Genomic DNA, 22243 nt, shown 5'->3' on the forward strand with positions numbered 1-22243 from the left:
CCTCCATCATCAGGGCACAGTGACATCAGAGTGCACCACAGTCAGGGGGTACTGCAGCAACTCACCAAGGCTTCTTCAACGGTACTACCCACAGCTATGACCACTTCCACCTTGAAGGTGAAGGGGAAAGGCTTGTGGAAACACCACCATCTGCAACTTCCCCTCCCAAGTCACACATCATGCTGACATAGAACTACACTGCCATTCCTTTACTAACACTAGCTCAAAATCCTCAAACTGCCTCCTTATCAACATTTTGGCAGGACTGACACCATAAAGAATGCTGCAGTTGGAGAAAGAAGCTCATTATCACCTTCTTAAGGACAGTTAGAAATGGAAATAATGGGAATGCCATTAATGCGCTCATCCTATCAACAAATATTAAAAGCAGATTGCAGAAATTTGATCGGATCCATTGATAATTTCTAATATAAAATCAGAAAATGCTGGATAAACTCAGCAGGTCTACCAGCATTTGTGGAGGGAGAAACCAAAGTTGACGTTTCGCGTCCATGTGACCCTTTTACAGAACTGAAAAGGGATGGAAATGTAATGGGATATTCAGTTGGTGAGGAAAGGTTGGGAGGGTCAGGGATAGATCTGACCTAAGGAGAGACTGACAAAGATGTCATGGACATAAGACAGAGTGGGTGTTAATGGTGGCATTAAGGATTGAAGAAGTACTATTAGTGGCATAAAGGTAAGATAGGAGAATGTGTTAATAGGAGAGCAAAGGTCAGTGCTGGGTGAAAGCAAAACTGAAAAACACACCTCCTGTGTGGGGAGGGCTGGCGTTATGTTGGGGCGAGCCACGGGAACAAAACAAAAGGGGGCCAAGGTAGAGAGGAAAGTTCACACTCTGCAATTTCTGTTGATGGGCGTTCCATTGTCTTCTCATATACAACCACTGGTTCCTAAAGTTACCTGATTGATGCTTTCCCACCCGTCACAAAACTCAATTTCTGTCAATTAGTTTCTCCATCTTTGTGTCACTTTTTCTTTGATGACTTGAACCTCCACAGCAGAACTGTGAAGTCGCTTCCTTTGCCGCACATAAGGTCCCCTCTCAAGTGTGGATGGCAGGAGCCTTTTTTCATCAATCCCATTTCACAACAACAGTTTCCCGTTGTCCTCACCCTCCTTCCGCCTTTGCTTTGATTTGTGATTCCTTAATGACACCACCCAGCCCCCATTCCAGTTAACAAGATGAGAACTGTGCCGACAAGAGCCAGCCAACATGTTGCTGTATCTCAGAAAAATCCTAAAAGCAATTCTGAGTTGCTTTCATATCCAGCTGACAGGTCAACTTACCCTAAATAGGTGAAATGGGGGAACATTTGGCTTGCGTTTATTTTTACATTTTCTAACCTATCGGTCATATCTATGCCTTCGGCAAGCTAAAGTTATGATCGTTCGTTTGTAACAACGGATTATTTATTTACCTCTTCCCTGGTGGCGTCTCATTTCTATCTGTAGTCAGCTGCGCTCAGTGTCATCCCACAGTGTATAATAATAACATTCACTGTTTCTTTCCCTGTCGAAATGGACGATGCCAAGTCCAATGCAATTGAGAAAAAAAAAACACTTGTCTATTCTGGCTGACTTCAGGTGGATTTATACATATGTGCAAATATATGCACAGAAATTATACTGACATCAAGAGAGTTTTGCAACATCTGAATAAACAGTATTTCGGTGTCAGTCGGCCCAATCGTTCAAGTTGTAAAATGTTTAACTTGTTCTTATAAGTGCTAAATTCCTCTCCATTCTGTTATTGGGGATTGGAAATTGAAGATCCAGATTGCATTAAAGCGCATCTTATTCTGTTTACTTGTTAATTGCACATTTGTGTTGTGTGGATGATATGTAATGGCTGTGTATATGTGTGTATATGTGTGTGTGCATGGATTGTACTTTTCTGAAACACTTGCGTCATTTCCAATTAAATTGGAGTTGTGTTCAGCACCTTGGACAGCCGTCAGTGCATCTCCAGCAGAGCAGTGATTGTTTCGACAAACTATTCCTATTGATTTTCGCCAACATCTGTGAAGTGGGCATGTCCCCCCTACCCTGCCCCCTTCTTTCGGTCCACGGCACTTTCCTTGCCATTCCGTGTACGGATTCGTGAACCTGGTCTCGAACACAAAGTGGAATGGGCAGCGATCAGTTGTGTACAGACACGCTTGGATAATCAGAGCTGCGTGTGGAGCCGAGAGGAGCGTCACCCGGGCTCCGAGCTGCTGCTATCTTCCGTTCAACAATACCTCGGCGTTTTGAGAGGAGCGGCGCCCTTCCGAAATTTGCCATGCTTTTGTTCCAGGGAGGCGAACCAGGGCAGTGCTCATTTCCCTCCCCTGCGCTGCTTCTCGGGGCTGCTGGGGGACCCTGAGTTCTCTGGATGTTGGCCGAAGGTCTGCTGCTGCCAAGCGGAGAGAGGCTGTGTTGTTGATGATGCTTTTCTGACAAAGGGGACGAGCTGAGAGAGGCAAGAGTGTGGCTGCGAGAGGGAAGCACAGAACGGAGCGGATCGGAGCGGCTGTTTAAATCGAGACAAAAACATCCACATCACACACAAACATGCCTGTGCGAAGAGGGCATGTTGCGCCGCAAAATACCTTTTTGGGGACCATCATACGGAAATTCGAGGGCCAAAGTAAGTAGGAATGAATACACTTCCTGCCAAATGTCAAGGTCTAGTCAATCTGGATGTATGTGGGTGCTGGGCTGGCGTCTCTTTCCAATTGATCTTCCAGTGTTTGAAGAAATCTAAATATGAATGTAAAGGAGGAGTTGTAATTCTAATGCACATTTTTAAAAATAGTTCATAGTTTACCTTTCTTCCCAAAATCCGGATGATGGTTGAGTAATTCACTCTTGTTTTTTTTAAATCGCAAGGAGAGACGCTACGTTTTTTCTGACCGTTTATATAATTTAAGATCGCTCTCACCAGACAAACAAATCAACGTGTAAGAATAAACTATGATTTGAAAGAGCAAAAAGGCAAACTGAACGTTGAAAGTAGTACTCCCTGTCATGTGTGAAGTCTATGTCATGTGCCTCTGTATAACACAGTGGGTGAACTGATATTTTAGTGGGCAACACACAAAAAAAGTTGTACTATTTCTCATTGTAAGGTGATTCGGCTGAAGCAGTAGGGGATGGCTTCCGGGAATTGGTACCAAGCCTCGAACTAGTCCAGATAAGCATAAATAAGGTTTGCTTTCTGTTCATGGCAGTTAAGGGTTTAGCATGTCTCTGTGGACATGAATCAAGAGCATAAAACTGCCAGTATAATGTGTTTGCGTACATGTTGGCATGGAGAACCATTGAACTACGTTAAATGCTGGTTACTTTAATGTGGACGCAACGTTCACTTTATTTAATTTGTACAGAGGACGTATTACTTCCTTTAATTTAGTTGCCATTATTGATGGATCTGTACGTAAATGCAGCAGCATTAACTTGCTGCATATTACAACAAAGTTGACTTAGGTTTCTGTCACATATAAACGAAAGTAGTCACTTACCTCCATTTGACACTTTATTTTCAGTCAGCAAGTTCTATGTTTTATTGCCACCTTACTTCATTTTGGGGGGACTGGCTTATACTCATTAAAGTAAGGGATGTCACTTTTTTCATTCAATGTCAGCATCAGGCATCTCTAACAAACTGCAACATTGCTACATGTCAAGCAGTGTCTCTTCACCCTAATCCCAGAACCACATTCCTGTGGAGCTAGGATTTTCTTTTCCATTTTTTCTTTTCAATTTCTCATGTTGGTAACCCTGAGTGTCTCTGAGTGAGCCCAGCATTGATTTCAGCACAATTGTCAACAGCTTTGCCTGTAATTGTGTGCATGTTAGTAATTGAGTAGACGGTGCTCCAAAGGAGCCTGTACAATCACCAGAGAGAACAGTTCAGTCCCAAATAAGAATGAAGTCCCAGAAACAAAATAATTGTATGCAAGCCAATTTCAGCTCCCTGTTGTTTTTAGCAAATGCGCAGGCATTGTGTTTTGAATACATTGTGGAGTTTCACTTGGAGCTTGTGTAATTCGTCACAGCCTTTGCTCTTCTAACATGGTATGCCTGGCTATCTCCCCAGGTAATAACTGGTGCATAGCAGTTTGGATCTCCCAGGAGCCAATTGCCTCGGAGGAGATGTCTGTTTTGGGTGAACCTGCTCCAGTGCATTGTAAATGTAGATTGAGTGGCAGTTTGACTCTTCCTGCAGTTCCCACACACTTGCCCATCAACTGTGGCCAAGTTACTGCTGGTAATGATCTGGTAATGAACTGAGGCTGTAGGCCTTGTTAGCAGTCCAGACACAGTTGCACTGCTATCATATCACCTAGAATAATGCATTTACTGCAAATCCACAATTAACTATATCTATTAAATAGAAATGGTAATTTATTTTTACAAATTAGAAGTACCCAGATTTTATTCACACTTCAGTTATACTGAGGATGTCTACTCCATCGTATGTCCACTCCAATCAATTTGAGTAATGCTCATGGGTGGTGGTTTATGAGAACTTTGGCATCCACGCCACTTACACTCACTTACAACACAGCCCACACTGAACGTGATGTTGTTAAAGCATTAACATAGTTTAACATGGGTGTGTCAGAAGTATGCAGATTAGTTAGATCATGAAACCAGTGTCTGACGCTGATTTGACAGCCAACCTGCCATTTTTACATCACCGTTCTAGTTAGCACCCTCCTTTAGACGTATATGTTCAGCTGCATGAGGAATACACCACCAGTGCTGTTTAAAAGCATCATTGTTCAATTTATTGGTTATTTGCTTAATACTTTCTACCAGCTCTTGCAGAGTTTTTAGACGTACGAGATGTTTGGAGGAGCTCAGAAAGGTCTCCAGGGAGTAGTGCTGGATGTTGGAAAGTCATTAGTTTCTGGAGTTGCGGTATGGCTAAAGCTGCAGCATCAGAGGGAGATAAAGCAGAGGGGTCAAATAAAATAAATTGCTTACACAGGGAGGAGGAAGAAAGCTCTCAGTAAAGACCTTACCCACTTAGAGTCTTCACTTAGAGTAGGGGCTGGTTTAGCTCGCTGGGCTAAATCGCTGGCTTTTAAAGCAGACCAAGGCAGGCCAGCAGCACAGTTCAATTCCCGTACCAGCCTCCCCGAAGAGGTGCCGGAATGTGGCGACTAGGGGCTTTTCACAGTAACTTCATTGAAGCCTACTTGTGACAATAAGCGATTTTCATTTCATTTAATTTCAAGGAGCACATCTCACTTCGTGAAGGAGGTGACACAGAATTGTGCCACCTTTTGGAATCAGATCTGTAGTCTCAGATCAGGGCAACCAGGCCTGGGACTGGGAAGGTGACTGGAGCCCTCAAATATTTTGCCAGTGTATCTTTCCAGACTGGAACAGGCAACACAGCAAATATTCCACAGTTTGCTACTGCACCTAGGAGGCGATAGACGTTATTTTCTGTCAGGAGAGGAGACTTCATTGACTTCTCTCTATATTGGCTCTAATCGTCGCTTTGCCAGGATAGTGGGGCTTCTCTAGGTGCCATTGACAGTGCTCACCTGACTTTGCAAGTGCCACGTTTCAATGATGAGATGTACTGAAGCTACATAGGGTACAACTCATTCAAAGTGAAATTGGCATGTCATCATGTCCAGCATTTTATGCTGGTGAATGCCTGCTATCTTGACAGCAGTTGTGATACATTCATACTGCACCAGTAGATGTTACAGAAATCTTTCAGCCACCACATCAACCTAGAGGGTGACTGCTTGGTGATAAGGGGCAATCCTCTCTACACTGGTTCCCCGCCCCCTCCCCCCCCCCCCCTCTTCCCGCTCCATCACACATGAGCAGAAGTCATATAATGTGAGCTATGCTACCACAAGGAACATCATCCAGCAGACCATTGTTGTGCTGATGCAACAGTTTTGCTTTCTGGGTTACTAGGGTGGAGTCCTACAGTATTGGCAAGGCATGTGCCCCGATTCATGGTAATCTGTTGCATCCTACTCAGTCTGGCCTTAAAGAGAGTGCAGCCCTTGCCATTATCAATTTGCTAAGCACCTCAAGAGGAAAAGGAGGAACAGGCGGAGAGGGAGGAGCAGAAGGTAGAATAGAAAGAGGAAGGAAGTATTGAATGCATTCAGATTCTGGATGGAGTGTCCGTGAGTATTCAATTACAGATCCCCTGAATGAAACAGCAAATCCCCATGACTCAACAATTCCCCACTTTTCCATCACCGATTACTCCCAACATTCTGTCATCTTGGGCGCAATCCTGAAATAAAACAACTACACAGCAAGCATTCCATACCAAATTTACACAGCAACACATCCAATAGCCCATACAATATTTAACTAATCCCTTTGTCCCAGTCTTGTGGGTGCCTTTGAATGTCCTAGTGCTCTTAAAAAGCCGTTGAATGGTTGAAGCATGACTAATTCTGTTAACTTTCACTGGAAGATATTACAGATAACCTTGAAGGATGCCCTCAAGCAACTGTTGGTCGCAAAGGTTTGATTTCAGACTTCACCACCTTGGCATGGGCACCAGAACTCTGGGCTGGCTGATGGGCAGCAGCACTGGTTGAGTGGCTTTGGTAAGAACACAAATGCTGTCATTCTGAGAGTGGACAGCAGATTTGTGCTCTACAGAAATACTGCCACTCTTCCAGAGTGGGACTTCAGCAATACTAGTAATTTTCTGGAGTGCCATGAGAGCCTCCAAAGCACTTTTGAGCACTTGTATCTATAATCATAATGACACCAAGCTGGACTTGTATGATAACAAGCCACAATTTCACAACCTCAGCTGAACTTATCCTGCAGTTCTCTGGCACTGGGTGGGTTCTCTTTGTGCGATAATGGAGCTGATAAACTGCCCATCGGGTGGCTTTATCACAGGTAGGTTTGGAAGCACATTCCAGCAAGTGGTCATCATTTCCACAAAGGGAAGCATGAGCTTCCAGCTCTGAGTAAAGCCTGCATTAGGATGGAGCCAAACTCCTACATGCCTTGTAACAGTGGCAATAGGCTCTGTGGCAGGCCTGCCAATGTGCCAAGTTTCACTGTGTGCATGCCCATCAGCTTTCCTATTTGTTGCTCCATTGAAGTCCTCATCGGGTCCTCTGCAGCTAAGCTGGTATGCAGCTTTACCCTCTGGAGATCAAGCATCTGCATTTTCCAGTTCATCTGGCCTGATTGCAGACTACTCATGCTCAGTGACTCATCACATGGAAGCTCGCCTCTATACTATCCTCTAAAGTTTGTACATCTTTACTGATGGGTGCACACATCAGATCAACTGATAGATTTTCTTCCTTCCCAGTCTTCTCCCTCTTCCTTTAGCCTCAGACAGCACTGACTGACAATGAGGCAGGTTTGGGATATCTGAAAGCATAAATGCACAAGGGCAAGGTAGAGGTGAGGGAAGCAAGAGGTTCAATGTTGCACCATCTGTCGTGGGTACATCATAACAGGTAATAGGATGAGGGTGATATAAATTTCATTCAATAGGGTCATACCATCATCCATTAATGGCTCCAGAGATGCTGTTGGTCAGCCATGTCTGCATCCTCCAGATAACTGCACTGGATCACCTTGTCCTGCAAATGGGAGGGATGCATGTCAGTGAGTGAGGTGCAATGTGTTTGGGTAATGTGCCAGCTACAGTTGAATAGCTGGCAGTGGCACATGTGTAAGATGTGAGCGTGTGTCTTGCATGAGGATGAAGTGAAGGTATGAATGAGATTTGAGTCTTGGTTGCTACAGACATTTGGTAGACAAATGATGGGGATATGTATGCCGAATAGAGCAGTTTGTGAAGCTAATGGTGCAGTTGATAGGATATGGCATGTATGGTTGCCGTTACTGACAATGACCACTCATGCAAGATTATTTAGCCTCTTTTCGCACTGCATCCTGGCCCTGGGGCTAGACTGGTGGCATTGGCTGTCACAGCCACCTGCTCCCATTGCCTCCTAAATATAGAATTTACAGTGCAGAAGGAGGCCATTCGGCCCATCGAATCTGCACTGGCTCTTGGAAAGAGCACCCCACCCAAGGTCAACACCTCCACCCTATCCCCATAACCCAGCAACCCCACCCAACACTAAGGGCAATTTTGGACACTAAGGGCAATTTATCATGGCCAATCTGCCTGGAGGATCTCCTGTCTCTCAGAGGGAAGAGATCCTCTCTTTTCCCATCTATCTCCTTCACAAAGGCCTCCAGCATGGCAATGGAATTCCATGGAGCACACTCTCTGTTGTGTTCTCCAGATCTTCCACTCTTTTCCATGAAATGTCATCCTCTGCTGTGGCCAGAATGCACTCCAGTCCAAAGGCGTGCAGGATAGGTGGATTGGCCATGCTAAATTGCCCTTAGTGTCCAAAATTAGCCTTAGGGTTGGTTGAGTGGGGTTACTGGGTTATGGGGATAGGGTGGTGTGGGCCTCGGTAGGGTGCTCTTTCCAAGAGCTGGTGCAGACTCGATGGGCCGAATGGCCTCCTTCTGCACTGTAAATTCTATGATTCTATGATTAACCTTTAGGAGATGCAGTCTGGCCTTAAGTAGTGAAGGCTAGCTTTACATGATACTTGTTTCACTCAAATCTGCCCCCCTGCAATGGTGCGCAGTCACTTAGCTGTGCATTCAGCACTGCTTGATGAAGGGCACAATCTTTAAAGTCACCAGGCAGTACAAAGTTTGCTTGCTGTCTGCATGAATTTGAACAGGAGCGGGATCATCGTGAATCGCCATCCCCATGCCTGATTTTGGGTGCTATTCAATTTAGCCACCATAGTTTGCAAACAATCTATTTAAATAATCAATGGAGTTCACTAATGTCCTTCAAGGAAGGACATCTGCTGTCTTTCTCCAGTCTGTTTGTATATGACTCCAGACCACAGCAATGTGATTGATGCCCTCTGATATGGCCTGGCAAGCCATTCAGTTGTCATCAAGGTTATTCCCCACATAGCAGCATGGTGGCACAGTGGTTAGTACTGTTGCCACACAGTGCCAGGGACCCGGTTCAATTCTGACCTTGGGTGACTGTGTGGAGTTTGCAATTTCTTCCCGAATCTGCGTGGGTTTCCTCTGGGTGCTCCAGTTTCCTCCCACAGTCCAAAGATGTACAGGTGAGGTGGCTTGGCCATTCTAAATTGCCCTTTCCTGTCCAAAAGGTTAGACGGGGGTTACTGGGTTACGGGGTAACTCGGGGCTTGGACCTAGGTAGGAAGGCCGGTGCAGACTCAATAGACTGAATGGTCTCCTTTTGCACCGTAGCAATTCTGTGATTCTATGATCATTCTCAAGGGTAATTAGAGATGGATAATAAATGCTGGCCTTGCCAGTGACATCCATATCCTGTGAATGAATAAAAAATAATGGCAATGCATTTAGATTATCTTTGCAATTTTCCATTGAAGTAGCCTTCATAATTAAATTACATAGATCTTGGTTTTGAATTTGTTAGATATAAGCCATATATTAAGTAATAACCATAATTACATTTGACTGCCGGTTACAGTAAGCTTCCTGCTCCCATTTCAGAATATTTTAGCTCAAATATTATGTATTGTCAATTTATGAACCAAACTTTACAAAGTGGTCTTTTACATTCATAACTAATTCTCACTGAATATTTCTAAAGGTGTCTTTCATTCTGGATGAAATTGCCACTAAAATCATCACACATGGTGTGAGAGGCCATTCAATCAGTGGTGTGTTAAATATAACTGTCGGGCCATACATGCATAGCCATGTTTCCATAGTCAGAAAAATGGGAATTCATGGACTCAGTGGCTGATGCTATGGATCATAGCTGTGGTAGAGGCCCAATAGGTCATCTTTAACATAGGCCACCTTTAACATAGGCATATTCTTCAATCACATAAAGGCTGCCATGGAGCAAGATTGCATCCTCTACATAATAATAATCTTTATTGTCACAATTAGGCTTACATTAACACTGCAATGAAGTTACTGTGAAAAGCCCCTTGTCGCCACATTCCGGCACCTGATCGGGTACAGAGAGGGGGAATTCAGAATGTCCAATTCACCCAACAGCACGTCTTTCGGGACTTGTAGGAGAAAACCGGGGCACCCGGAGGAAATCCATGCAGTCACGGGGTGAAAGTGCAGACTCTGCACAAACAGTGACCCAAGCCGGGAATCAAACCTGGGATCCTGGCGCTGTGCAGCAACAGTGCTAACCACTGTATAGATCGCGCCTGCAATTCCTTCTCCCTCCAGTCAAACCACGAGGGCCTAAGGAAGAAAATTCCCTCTTGCAAGGAAGAAAGCATGGAAAATGGCTCAACTCCCAATTCTCAGATTGATCCATGGTCTCATGCTTATCAAACAAAAAGCTGCCACATATTGTGGGTACCATCTCTATTCCTGTCACAGTCCTTCTTTATAAGACAACCATTATTGGGCTCTTTACAGCACTTGCATTGGTTCCTGCTTGTGTTTTAATGGTTGAGGTGATGGTGGGGGTGAGGGGCTAGAAGATGTAGCTAATAGTGATATCTCACTTGATTGAAATCCCTAGACCATTGTTACATCGCAGGCCCTCCCCAAGTAGACATCGATGGAACTTCATAACATCACTAAATTTCCAAGTATTTATAAAAGCAATGTTGAATATGGAGAACCTGTTTTTCTTGATGCACCTCCATAATGATAATGGGAGAGTTATGGCAATACACAGAAAATGTCATGCACGTGGAAATGTACAGAGGAAAATGAGTCTTGTATATTCAAAGTATACTTTCATACAGAGAAAGGTGCATTTGAATTTGAAATGATTTTTGGTACATTATTCACCTCTGGGAATAAATCTGACTGAGAAAATTTCAGACAGTTTTGGTTTTTTAATCTGATGCAGCATCCGTTCCTATATTACACTAATTCAGTTGAAAAAGGTACATTCAGCTTAGGATAGATGCTCATGCAGTCCTGATATAGAAGGATATATTTCCTGCACTGGACTTAAACTTTCTTCACCTGTGTTATCAATGAGAACATTCCTTGGTTTTATCTTCACACACCTTATGAGTAGGTGGAAAGGATTGGCAAAAATAAAATTGCAGCGTTTTCTTTCAGGGATATTTCAGGTTTCAGTCTACAGTACCATTTTAATGTAACCCTGCAGTTGTGACTTTTAAATTGAGCATAGCAATTATTGAATCGTCCGTTACTTTTTACTTTGCTTGCACAAATTATTTAAACATAAATGTCAGTTACGCATAAATATATTGGACGTTTTGTGTATTGGTAATATTTTCAAACTTCAAAAATTCTGAAATTCTGTTTGTCATAATGGTCTTTTGTAAAATCCTTAGAGTAAATTGTCCATACCATCACTCGTTGTTAGTGATGACAGCTAGCTAGTCATTACCCATGAATTGCAAGAACAAACTGGGGTTTTATATTACCCATAATTTTCTTCTTTTTCTTTACAGATAGAAAATTCATCATTGCCAATGCAAGGGTGCAGAACTGCGCAATTATCTACTGCAATGATGGATTTTGTGAGATGACTGGCTTCTCGAGGCCGGATGTCATGCAGAAGCCTTGCACCTGCGATTTTCTACATGGTCCAGAAAGCAAGCGGCACGCAATTGCTCAGATTGCCCAAGCTCTGCTCGGCTCAGAAGAGAGAAAAGTGGATGTCATATTCTATCGCAAGGATGGTAGGATAAAGAAATACATTTTTATCTACAAGATGAAGAATTAATCCACACTTTTAAATTGTGCTTATTCAACGTAAAACTGCATACAGGCAGAAAATCAGATTAAAAGGTTAAATTAAGATGAATGAAAACAACACACTAAAGTTCAGAAGAAAATGCCTCAGATAATGCAGTTCGTTAATAAACGCAATAGCAAACAAAATATAGATAGACAACTGGAACTAAAGACACAAAAGAATCGGGATCAGGTTTAAATCCTCATAGGTTCATCCCTTTTGTATGATTGGTTCAAGTTCTTTGATAACAATATTTTTCTGTCTTGAGGAAAACTGCTGTAAATCTTTGATGAAATTTTGTGATGGTGTAAGTCTTTCATTCAAATAATTGAAGTGCAAAAAGCCGTGTTTTTCCAGGCCTTTCAATCACATTCACTGAAGTTAATTAATGTAATGAGTAATAAGCCACTTTCTCAATTAGTCAAAAGTCAGATTGAGTCATTGAAGTTATCGACTGAGAATCCGAGAGCTGACACTTCGGGACAGTTTTCATGCTGTGGAGTGATTGAGATGTTAGTGGTAATTTCAACATAGCTGATTTAGCTTGTGGAATTAATGGAGTGCAAATTAAATTCAGTCACAACACTGAGGAGCCTCTTCAATAATGCCCTAAATCAATCAGGCAACATGAGGTTTAGTTAAAGCAGAATAAGTCAGACAAAATCAATTTCTGTAGAAATGGAATATCGCATTTTCCTGTTCTCTTCAAAGCCCTTCAAGAAAGTTTATATAGGGCAGCACGGTGGTGCAGTGGGCTAGCCCTGCTGCCTCATGGCGTCGGAGTCCCAGGTTCGATCCCGGCTCTGGGTCACTGGCCGTGGGGAGTTTGCACATTCTCCCCGTGTTTGCGTGGGTTTCGCCCCCACAACCCAAAAGATGGGCAGGATAGGTGGATTGGCCACGTTAAATTGCCACTTAATTGGAAAAAATGAATTGGGTACTCTAAATTTATTTTTAAAAAGAAAGTTTATATGACAATCATAGGCAGTTTGCATCCTGAAACAAAAGTTGCAGTTAGACGGTTGAGATATAAGCACATTATTGTTCATACAACTAAGCTGGAAAGTAACTTGTGTTTATTAGCAAAAATGAAAATGCACAAAGTTTACATTGCCATTTGACTTGGATTCAAAATTGGTTGGATAGTCGGAGATGGAAAGGGGGGATATTGTGTAGGCATTCTGATTGGCAGGTTGAGATATGTGGTGCACTCAAGAAAGTCATTCTGGAACCTCAACCTCTCACCATATTTATTAATAATTTGGATGAAGGAAAAGAGTTGTGTTTTCAAATTTTCATATTATGCTAAATTAATATAGACCATGAATAGTGTAGATGGATTCAAGAAGTTGCAAAGGAACATAGTTGGATTAAATGAGTGGGCAAAATTGTGGTAAGTAGAGTACAATGTGGACAAGTGTGAGATCGTTCACTTTTCTGAGTAAGACAAATCAAAATATTTTCTTAATGGTAGTGATCTGGAGCTGTGGAAGTGTGGCCGTCCAAGTACAGAAATTATTTAAAGTCAGTCAGCAGGTATAAAATGCAATCTAAAAGGTAGTAAAATGTTGAACATACTTGGCTCCGCTTCCCATGAGTATCAGGGATTGAGGGATGATCGGATCAAGCTGTTTAAAATGTTAAGAGGATTTAATAGGATATATATGAAGATCCCATTTCCTCGGGTGGAAAACTCAAATACAAAGTGATAGAGACCCAGACATTGCATGAGTAATAACAAGAAACTGGCAATGTTCTTTCTTACTCCTTCGAAACTAACAGCAACTTCTGGAGTTTGCACATGTGCAGTTAAAATTGGAAATCCAGAAATTGCTGCCTGTGACTCTACTTTTCTCCTTTGGAAGCACTGCAGCAGCCCCTGTAAGTTGCAATCAATTCAACATTACTGAACCGTTGAGAACTCACCTTTGTACCCTATTAGTCTCACTGTAAATGTTCATGAAAAAGTTACACCTTCTCGAATGAGGTGTAACTGGCCTTATAATAGTGCACAATACTCATAATTACTGCTGAACTAATTCTATGGCCCAGAAAAACTAATTTGCGAAATAAGTTAAATATATTGCCGTTCCTTAAATATATCGCCGCCGTTCCTTCACTGTCGTTGGGTCAAAATCCTGGAATTCACTCCCTAATAGCACAGTAGGTGTACCTAAACCATCATGGACTGCAGCGGTTCAAGGAGACAGCTCCCCACCACCTTTTCAAGGGCAATTAGGGATGTTCAACAAATGCTGACCTAGCCAGCGAACCCCACATCCCATAAAAATGAATAAAACATTGTTTTTACCTCCCGTTTTATAAACTGATATTAAAACCTAAAGTATAATCAGTGCATTTTACTTTCTGGTTCACCATGTGTGGGGATACTTTAGTGTGATTATTTGTGTGATTACTTCACTGATGGTAAATACCTAGAGATCTCATTGACCAGGTACCAGATTCAAGCTAAAGTTGGGAAAGCTCCATGCCACAGAGACCTCCATAGATCTTTATGGCAGCTTTCTTCAAGGTCAGTGGCGAGCAATGTCGTTTCACTGCTGACGGCAAAATCTGGGCCAAAATATAAAATGAGAACCATTCAGGAGCAAAATCAGAAGACCTTTTTACACAAATCAATTTTGGAAATTAGGAAATCCCATTCAAAAAGTGGGTGCCAGGAAAATTTGTGCTTTCAAGTCTGTGTTGGAAAGATGTCTGTTAGGTAAGAGTGTCAAGGAAGATGGAGTAAAGGCAAGAAATTATAGTGTATGTGCATATCAATCATGATTTAATTGATTGGCAGAGTAAGCCCTATGTTCCAAGAACGTTTAAACAGATTTTCCCACTTCCTTCCCTTGCATTTCTGTCAGAATGAGCAAATGAGTAATGGTTGCTTATTTACCCCTCCAATTGATCATTCAATGAGTAAAGGGAAAATGTAGATTTAGCAACTGTCTCAAAACAGCTTTCAGTCCAAACTACAACTGGGCTTGCCTATTGTAGTCAGAAGCTCAACAATCTAGTCACCAGGTTTATCAATGGTTGTAAAGGTCTTTTATTTATGTTCCCAGCGATGATTAACTGTTAATGTTGAACTAAGTTGCTAAATTGGGTTCATAGTTCACTATTATTCTTGTTGATGACATGCAATGATATATTAAAAAGGTAAAGCCGCTATAATCCGAGATGAGTTTCCTCCAGGTGCTCAAGGTTCCTCCCACGTTCCAAAGATGTGCAGTTTAGGTGGATTGGCCATGATAAATTCCCCCTTAGGGTGGCGTTGCAGGAATAGGGTGGGGAATTGGGCCTAGGTGGGGTGCCCTTTCGAAGGGTTGGTTCCGACTCGGGGGCTGAATGGCCTCCTTCTGCACTGTAGGCATTCTATGATTCTATGATTCTATGACCAGAAGCTGCTTTCCCCTTTGAGGGGGAGAGCTGAATTGCGGTGGCTTAACCTGAAGATCACCACATCTCAATGTGAGGGATGAGGTTGAGAAGATGGTTTAACCTAAGGACCACCATACCTCAGGTGAGAGGTGAGGTTGAGAAGGTGGAGCTAGTTGTTCTGTTGAATAACAAAGAATGTGTAGAAAACTGTGACATTATTTGGAGGCATTATTGGCCTTTACCAGCAATGTGTTCACAGCAAATTGTCAGACCATTGTTCGCTGAACCCGATCTTCCTTCCATTCAAATTTATGGAGTCACTGTTCAAACTCTTTTTGGAGACTAATTCCCTAGTCACACTCTTGGCTTGAAAGTAAAAATGTTGCCAATATTTTCCAGTTAATTATAAATAAAAACTAGTGTGGTAAAAAATTGATTGTCGATTTGCTCAGAGCCATTTCATGCTGCTGACGTAGGTCAGTTTCACCTCCTATAGGTTTAGTCAACTGTGATTCTGTTAATAAGAAATATTATGTAGCAATTAATACGTCACAGAATTGCAAGTTTCCAACCAAACCAACTACTTTCTTGCTTTTAATTTTCTCCCAGTTTTCTCTACCTTCTCCAGAAGATGCTAGGGCAGTTTTCTTGGTACTGGCAGCTCTCTATTCATTCACCCAGGTAGCTATTTTTTGTGTGCAGACAATGAATGGCTGCAAGGCATTTAGCTAGGGGGAGGGTAACCTAAATGCATTAAACCTTATCCTTGCCCAGTATCCATTCTCATGTACTTTCCAGTAGGGTGGTGATCAAAAGAAGGAATTTTAATTGACTTTGCTCCCTTGGACAGGACGATATAAATCTCATTATTCTGCTCCACTATCACCCAAGCTGAAATCGGTTAACTCAGCAAAGACCAAATAAGAACATAAGAACTAGGAGCAGGAGTAGGCCTGCTCCGCCATTCAATGAGATCATAGCTGATCTTTTGTGGACTCAGGTCCACTTTCCCGCCCGAACAGGTCGGAGAATCGCCGGGGGCTGGCGTGAACCCCGCTCCCGCCGTATCCTGGATTCTCCGCCACCAGAGATTCAGGGGGTGCCCCCACGGTGGCCCAGCCCGCGATCAGGGCCCACCGATCCGCAGACGGGCCTGTGCCGTGGGGGCACTCTTTTTCTTCCACCTTCGCCATGGTCTTCACCATGGTGGAGGCGGAAGAGACCCCCTCCCCTGCGCATGCGCGGGGATGACATCAGCAGCCGCTGATGCTCCTGTGCATGCGTGAACTTATGCAGGCCGGCGGAGTCCTTTCGGCCCTGGTTGGCGTGGCGCCAAAGGCCTTCCACGCCAGCCGGTGGAGCGGAAACCACTCCGTCGCGGGTCTAGCTCCTCAAGGTGAGGGCTTGGCCCCTAAACGTGCGGAGACCTCTGCACCTTTGGGGCGGCCCGACGCCGGAGTGGTTCCCGCCACTCCATCAAGCCGGGACACCGCGTCCTTCTGGGTAGGGGAGAATCCTGCAGAAACCCTATCCTTGCCCAGTATCCATCCTCATGGACTTTCCAGTAGGATGGTGATCAAAACAAGGAATTTTAATTGACTTTGCTCCCTTGGACAGGACAATATAAACCTCATTATTCTGCTCCACTACCACCCAAGCTGAAATCGGTTAACTCAGCAAAGACCAAATAAGAATATAAGAACATAAGAACTAGGAGCAGGAGTAGGCCATCTGGCCCCTTGAGCCTGCTCCACCATTCAATGAGATCATGGCTGATCTTTTGTGGACTCAGCTCCACTTTCCCGCCCGGACACCATAACACTTTATTCCTTTATTCTTCAAAAAACTATCTATCTTTATCTTGAAAACATTTAATGAAGGAGCCTCAACTGCTTCACTGGGCAAGGAATTCCATAGATTCACAACCCTTTGGGTGAAGAAGTTCCTCCTAAACTCAGTCCTAAATCTACTTCCCCTTATTTTGAGGCTATGCCCCCTAGTTCTGCTTTCACCCGCCAGTGGAAACAACCTTCCCGCATCTATCCTATCTATTCCCTTCATAATTTTATATGTTTCTATAAGATCACCCTGAATGCTTCTAAATTCCAATGAGTACAGTCCCAGTCTACTCAACCTATCCTCGTAATCCAACCCCCTCAACTCTGGGATTAACCTAGTGAATCTCCTCTGCACACCCTCGAGTGCCAATACGTCCTTTGTCAGGTAAGGAGACGAAAACTGAACACAATACTCCAGGTGTGGCCTCACTAACACCTTATACAGTTGCAGCATAACCTCCCTAGTCTTAAACTCCATCCCTCTAGCAATAAAAGACAAAACTCCATTCGCCTTCTTAATCTTATGTAACTCACTAAAATAGCATGGAGCTTGTTTACATGCTCACTGGTCAAGAGCTCCGCAAATGTATTGCTTAACATACATCTGCCGATAAAATAGCCTCTCTGCAACAGGCTGAAAATTTTCTCCCAGTACTGTTGTTACAGAAACATACTCAGTGGTATAGGGCAAGCTTTTATAATATGCATCCACTCACTCGTCAACCGTGGAGTTGTAACATTTTTGGATTTATTAAATTGGAACACAAATGACTATCAGGCAATCTGTTACTATTACATTTCACTGTAACATATAACAAAGACAATTTCGAAGTAATAGGCTATGATGTATTTTAATTGAAGTTAACATTAAAGAAACATATTAAGTGGAAAATATCCAGTCAAACACCAGTGGACAGCATATGTATTGAGAATAGTGGAGAAACCATACATTTCTAAGCTTGACACATTCAACATGTTGTGCTAAATTGTTTGTTTGTGAAATTTACATTTGTGGACTGAATTTTTTGGTGATGAAGGATTTAAGTAGTGAGAAATGAAATAATTTACACCTTTGGTAATGCATTGTCAACATCATGAATTCTTAGTTCAGATATATCAGAAATCAGAGACCAAATAAAGCTCCTCTGTTCTCACTCTGTGAGATGATGAGATTTCAACCTGAGAAAAACTAATCACTCCTGCATTAATATATTGGGTTTGATTTCCTTCAGAAAACAAGTCCCAACTTCTCTGAGTCAGATTGCCAAATTGATGTCAATTAATGTCAAATGTGAAGTTCAGTACTGTGAACCTGAACCAACAGAAATGAGTTAAGAAAGCTTAAACCCTTCTTCCCCATGGCTGTCAGAGTGTAGGGTTTAAGTTCATCAGTCAAGTCTGGATTTAAACTCAGAATGTGAATGGGAAAAAGGTTAGTGCATCCTCCACTCCTCACAAAATGGATATTGAACGGTAGGTCTGATTTTGAAACCTACCATTTGGGGACTCATGCAGGAGTATATTTAGCTACTTAATCTTGCACTAATGTTCAGTTTAAAGACAGTTTACTCAAAGAAAAATACCAAGTAAAAGCTAATAACTACTTTACATGAACTGTGATAACATCAGTTTTGCCATGGTCTTGTCATTAACAAATACATTTACCCAGCAGTGGAAAAGTCAAGCAGTAGCATATTTTCAGCTTGATGATGTATGATGCAGCTAGATTGTCACTTTGCCTGAAGTAAGCTCGGAGCTGCATTTTTTAAACTATCAAGTAATTTCTTTAACTTAATTTTTCATCCATTAAATTAATAGCTGTTCTGCATTAATATATTTACCTTGTCTATAGCTAGTTAGATGTAATCAGACGGATTTATTTCCAGGTTGCATTGAAGAGTATTTGTCAGATACTAGTGTTTAGGCAGACCAAAGTCAGATAAATATTAATGTAAATAGAACACTTATGTTTGAGGATTTAAAAAGATTGAAATTAGATCTGAATTTATTTACATGCATATATCCCTCATAGACTCAGTATATTACTTATCTAATTGTCCAATGTTTTATTTTGAAGTTTTTAAACCCAATTGCTGATTAAATGTTTCAAGTAAATGCTGCAGTATTGCAAACCTGTGGCCTTACCAGAAATTTTATTCAAATTCCTGCAGTGAGGTTTTGGAATATGTTACAAAGTCATTCTCGAGATACTGGGGATTGGCAATATCAGCGCATTTTAGTGGGTTACCACCAATATCAGGGGATTTAATGGGATCATACAGCAAAATTCATCAACCAAGTGTGATTTAAAAATGCAAATAATTACATCAGCGATATGATCACACAACAAATTGTAACATTTGTCACAAGCAGACTAAACAGAGCAATACTTACTATATGGAGCAATGTATGTGGTAATATTGATGAACATTGGAAGTTAGGTAACTGAAAATAAGGAGGAGGTTAAGAAAGAGGACCCAGAAATCCAATTAGGAATAAACTGGAATTACTGACAACATAAAATGTTTACAACCTTACACTTTGTAATTTGCTACAATGTGGCCTCTTGTAAATTGTCATAATAAGTAGGCTTCCAGGAGTGAATCTTTTCTTCACTTTACAATTCAATGAAGGGAAACGATTCAAAGAAAAGATCTATATCATCAGTGTTCACAGTGATCAAATGTTTTGTTTATCAACTAAATATATTGAACACAATGCAATCGTTGTTCCGAAGAATTAGTAGGTAATTGGCATTCATGTAATAACGTTTCAAGATCTGCAAGAATTTTGAAAAGAGCATTTTAAAAAACATTTATTTATGGGGAAAAGTGTTTTAGATTAAAGTAGTTGTATCATGCTGAACCACGGAGCCAACGTGCTATATTTGTTAGGAATAGATTTGAGAATGCAAATGAATTATTTATGACTTTTAGCTCATTGTGACACTTAATGGGATTGTCATAGCTTGAGCAAGCCAAAAGCTGAATCACACATATTGGGGCATGCAACTCATTTACCCAGTAGCAAACTATTTAGTTACCGTAATAATTTTAAAATAGGCTGGCAAACCAACTCATTTTGCATGTACTCTTATTACGGATTAAAGTGAGGTAGCATGATGCCATAAAAGGTGTTATGTATTCACAAAACGATGCAAGCGCCATTGTGCTGTTGCTTTCATGGTTGTGAGAATGAGACCTATTTTTATTGGTTGTTTCTTTTCTGCTGACAGTGTGATTGCCAAGGGAGCCTTTATTGCTTAATGTGTAATTTTCTCTGGTACGTGGGTGAAGAGAAGGCAGCTGTTGGAGTTTAAACATTGGCCCTAAGATACCAATTTTCAAATGTTTAATGTATTCATGTGAAAGTCTTCTTTCCACTATTTTAGTCTGGGTGTTAACCTATTTAAAGTAAACAACACAGTTAAAATGTCAAAGAGAGACATTTCAAATGAATGCTTTGGGCATGTACAGGCTAATGTCCTATGATATAACATCAGGACCAGTATATGCATATGTAAGAAAACTATTTTGTTGAAGGTAAGAAGTTATCACAAGAATTAAATGCTGTAGCATATAGCATAAATTGCCACATATTGATATCATTAAAATGTTGGTTTGGTTTCCCCAGTCAGTGCCTCTGTTGATGTATCTGGTGCAATTTTCGACAAGTTTGATGTTAGTCTCGGAGTCAGTAAGAAAACAATGCAAAATGCACTGCATGTGTTTATACCATTGATAATTAGAAATCAGTGCTGAACTAATAATGCTGATGGAATATACTATGGCAGCATTTTTTTGGCTTGTTTACAGAGAAGTGAAAAGTGACTGCTCATGATCATTGTAATATCCTCTACTAATTTTGTTCAAATCAATTGGTGCCATCAATGTATTATTTCTATAGCCAGCTTTACCAGTGAGACAAGAGACAACGTTGTACCTTTGCTTAACCCTAATGGGTTGTGCCAAAACCAATTCCTCACTGTTGATGTACTATGTTTGGTTGTTTAGAAAAGTTACATGCTAGGACATACATGTCTTATTGTTGTCAGTACCGGCATTCCATATACAACTGGGTTAGAAAATTATACTGCAAAATTGAGTACCAATAATAGCAAGTGCTATTATGAGTTTTCCATAAACACAGTTGTGTTTTATCTGCCATAAACAACATTCAACATAATTCAAATAAATTAAGCATTTATATGGCATGTTTCTTTTTTACATTGCGCTCCACTCCCCTGATAAAAAATAGCAGAATAATATATATATTTATTTAATGAAGGCGCATACATTTTTCTGCTTGGATTACCATGAGCAAAGGATAATAAACAGTAGTGCCTTTTATGATTTTCAGTATTTAATCATTATTATTTGGGTCGTCTCTGATGTTCAGATCCTTGAACTGGCTGGCACTCATCCAAAACACCATACAAGTAGAAATTAGGAAGAAAAATACTCTCCAAAGGTACAAAAAGTTATCTGTTTCTTTCACAAGAGGTTAACCTTTCAATGAACCTCAGCAATTATTGTATAAATGCATGGCAATGGGAAATTCCATTGTATGAGACTGGCTGATTTTTCTTTTAATCCAATTGTCAAGTAGCTACATTGTCCCCACTCTCACCATTTCCATGATCTCCTGCAGCCCTACAACCTTCCAAGATCTCTGTGCTCTTCCTATTCTTGCCTCTTGCACATAAGAGATTTTGATCACTCCATTGAAAAATGAAAAAAAAATGAGATGAAAATCGCTTATTGTCACAAGTAGGCTTCAAATGAAGTTACTGTGAAAAGCCCCTAGTCGCCACATTCCGGCGCCTGTTCGGGGAGGCTGGTACGGGAATTGAACCATGCTGCTGACCTGCCTTGGTCTGCTTTCAAAGCCAGCGATTTAGCCCTGTGCTAAACCAGCCCCTGACATTGCTGATGGCTATGCCTTCAGCTGCCAAAGCCCTAGACTCTGCAATTCCCTCATTAAGGCTCATCAACAATCTACCTCACTCTGTTCTTTTAGGACACTCTTTAAAACCTACCTGTTCGTTCAAGATTTTGGTCAGCTGCCCGAAGATCTCCTTATGTAGCTCAGTGCCAAGTTTTGCTTCAAAATGCTCCTGTGAAGGATCTTGTTCTTTTTTTTACAATCTTAAACAAAAATTATAAACACAACTTCTGGTTTTGGTAGTAAAGAGTTTTGGTTGCTCAGCAAACATGCAACTCAAGGTCGGGATTTTCTGGTCACACCA

At 41.6% G+C, this 22243-nt stretch overlaps 1 protein-coding gene across 4 annotated transcripts in view; it reads left to right on the forward strand.

Moving 5' to 3' along the window:
- Positions 1-1968: 1968 nt before the first annotated feature.
- Positions 1969-22243, forward strand: part of LOC140389741 (voltage-gated inwardly rectifying potassium channel KCNH7-like) — a 732829-nt gene continuing 712554 nt past the window's right edge. For all 4 annotated transcript variants that reach the window (XM_072474210.1, XM_072474216.1, XM_072474226.1 and 1 more), the window contains exons 1-2: positions 1969-2653; positions 11481-11711. In XM_072474210.1, coding sequence (XP_072330311.1) covers positions 2578-2653; positions 11481-11711 — 307 coding nt within the window. In that variant the 5' untranslated portion in view covers positions 1969-2577. The remainder of the gene's footprint in view (positions 2654-11480; positions 11712-22243) is intronic.

This window comes from Scyliorhinus torazame, chromosome 2 (genome assembly GCF_047496885.1).
Source record: "Scyliorhinus torazame isolate Kashiwa2021f chromosome 2, sScyTor2.1, whole genome shotgun sequence".
Classification (NCBI taxonomy): Eukaryota; Metazoa; Chordata; class Chondrichthyes; order Carcharhiniformes; family Scyliorhinidae; genus Scyliorhinus; species Scyliorhinus torazame.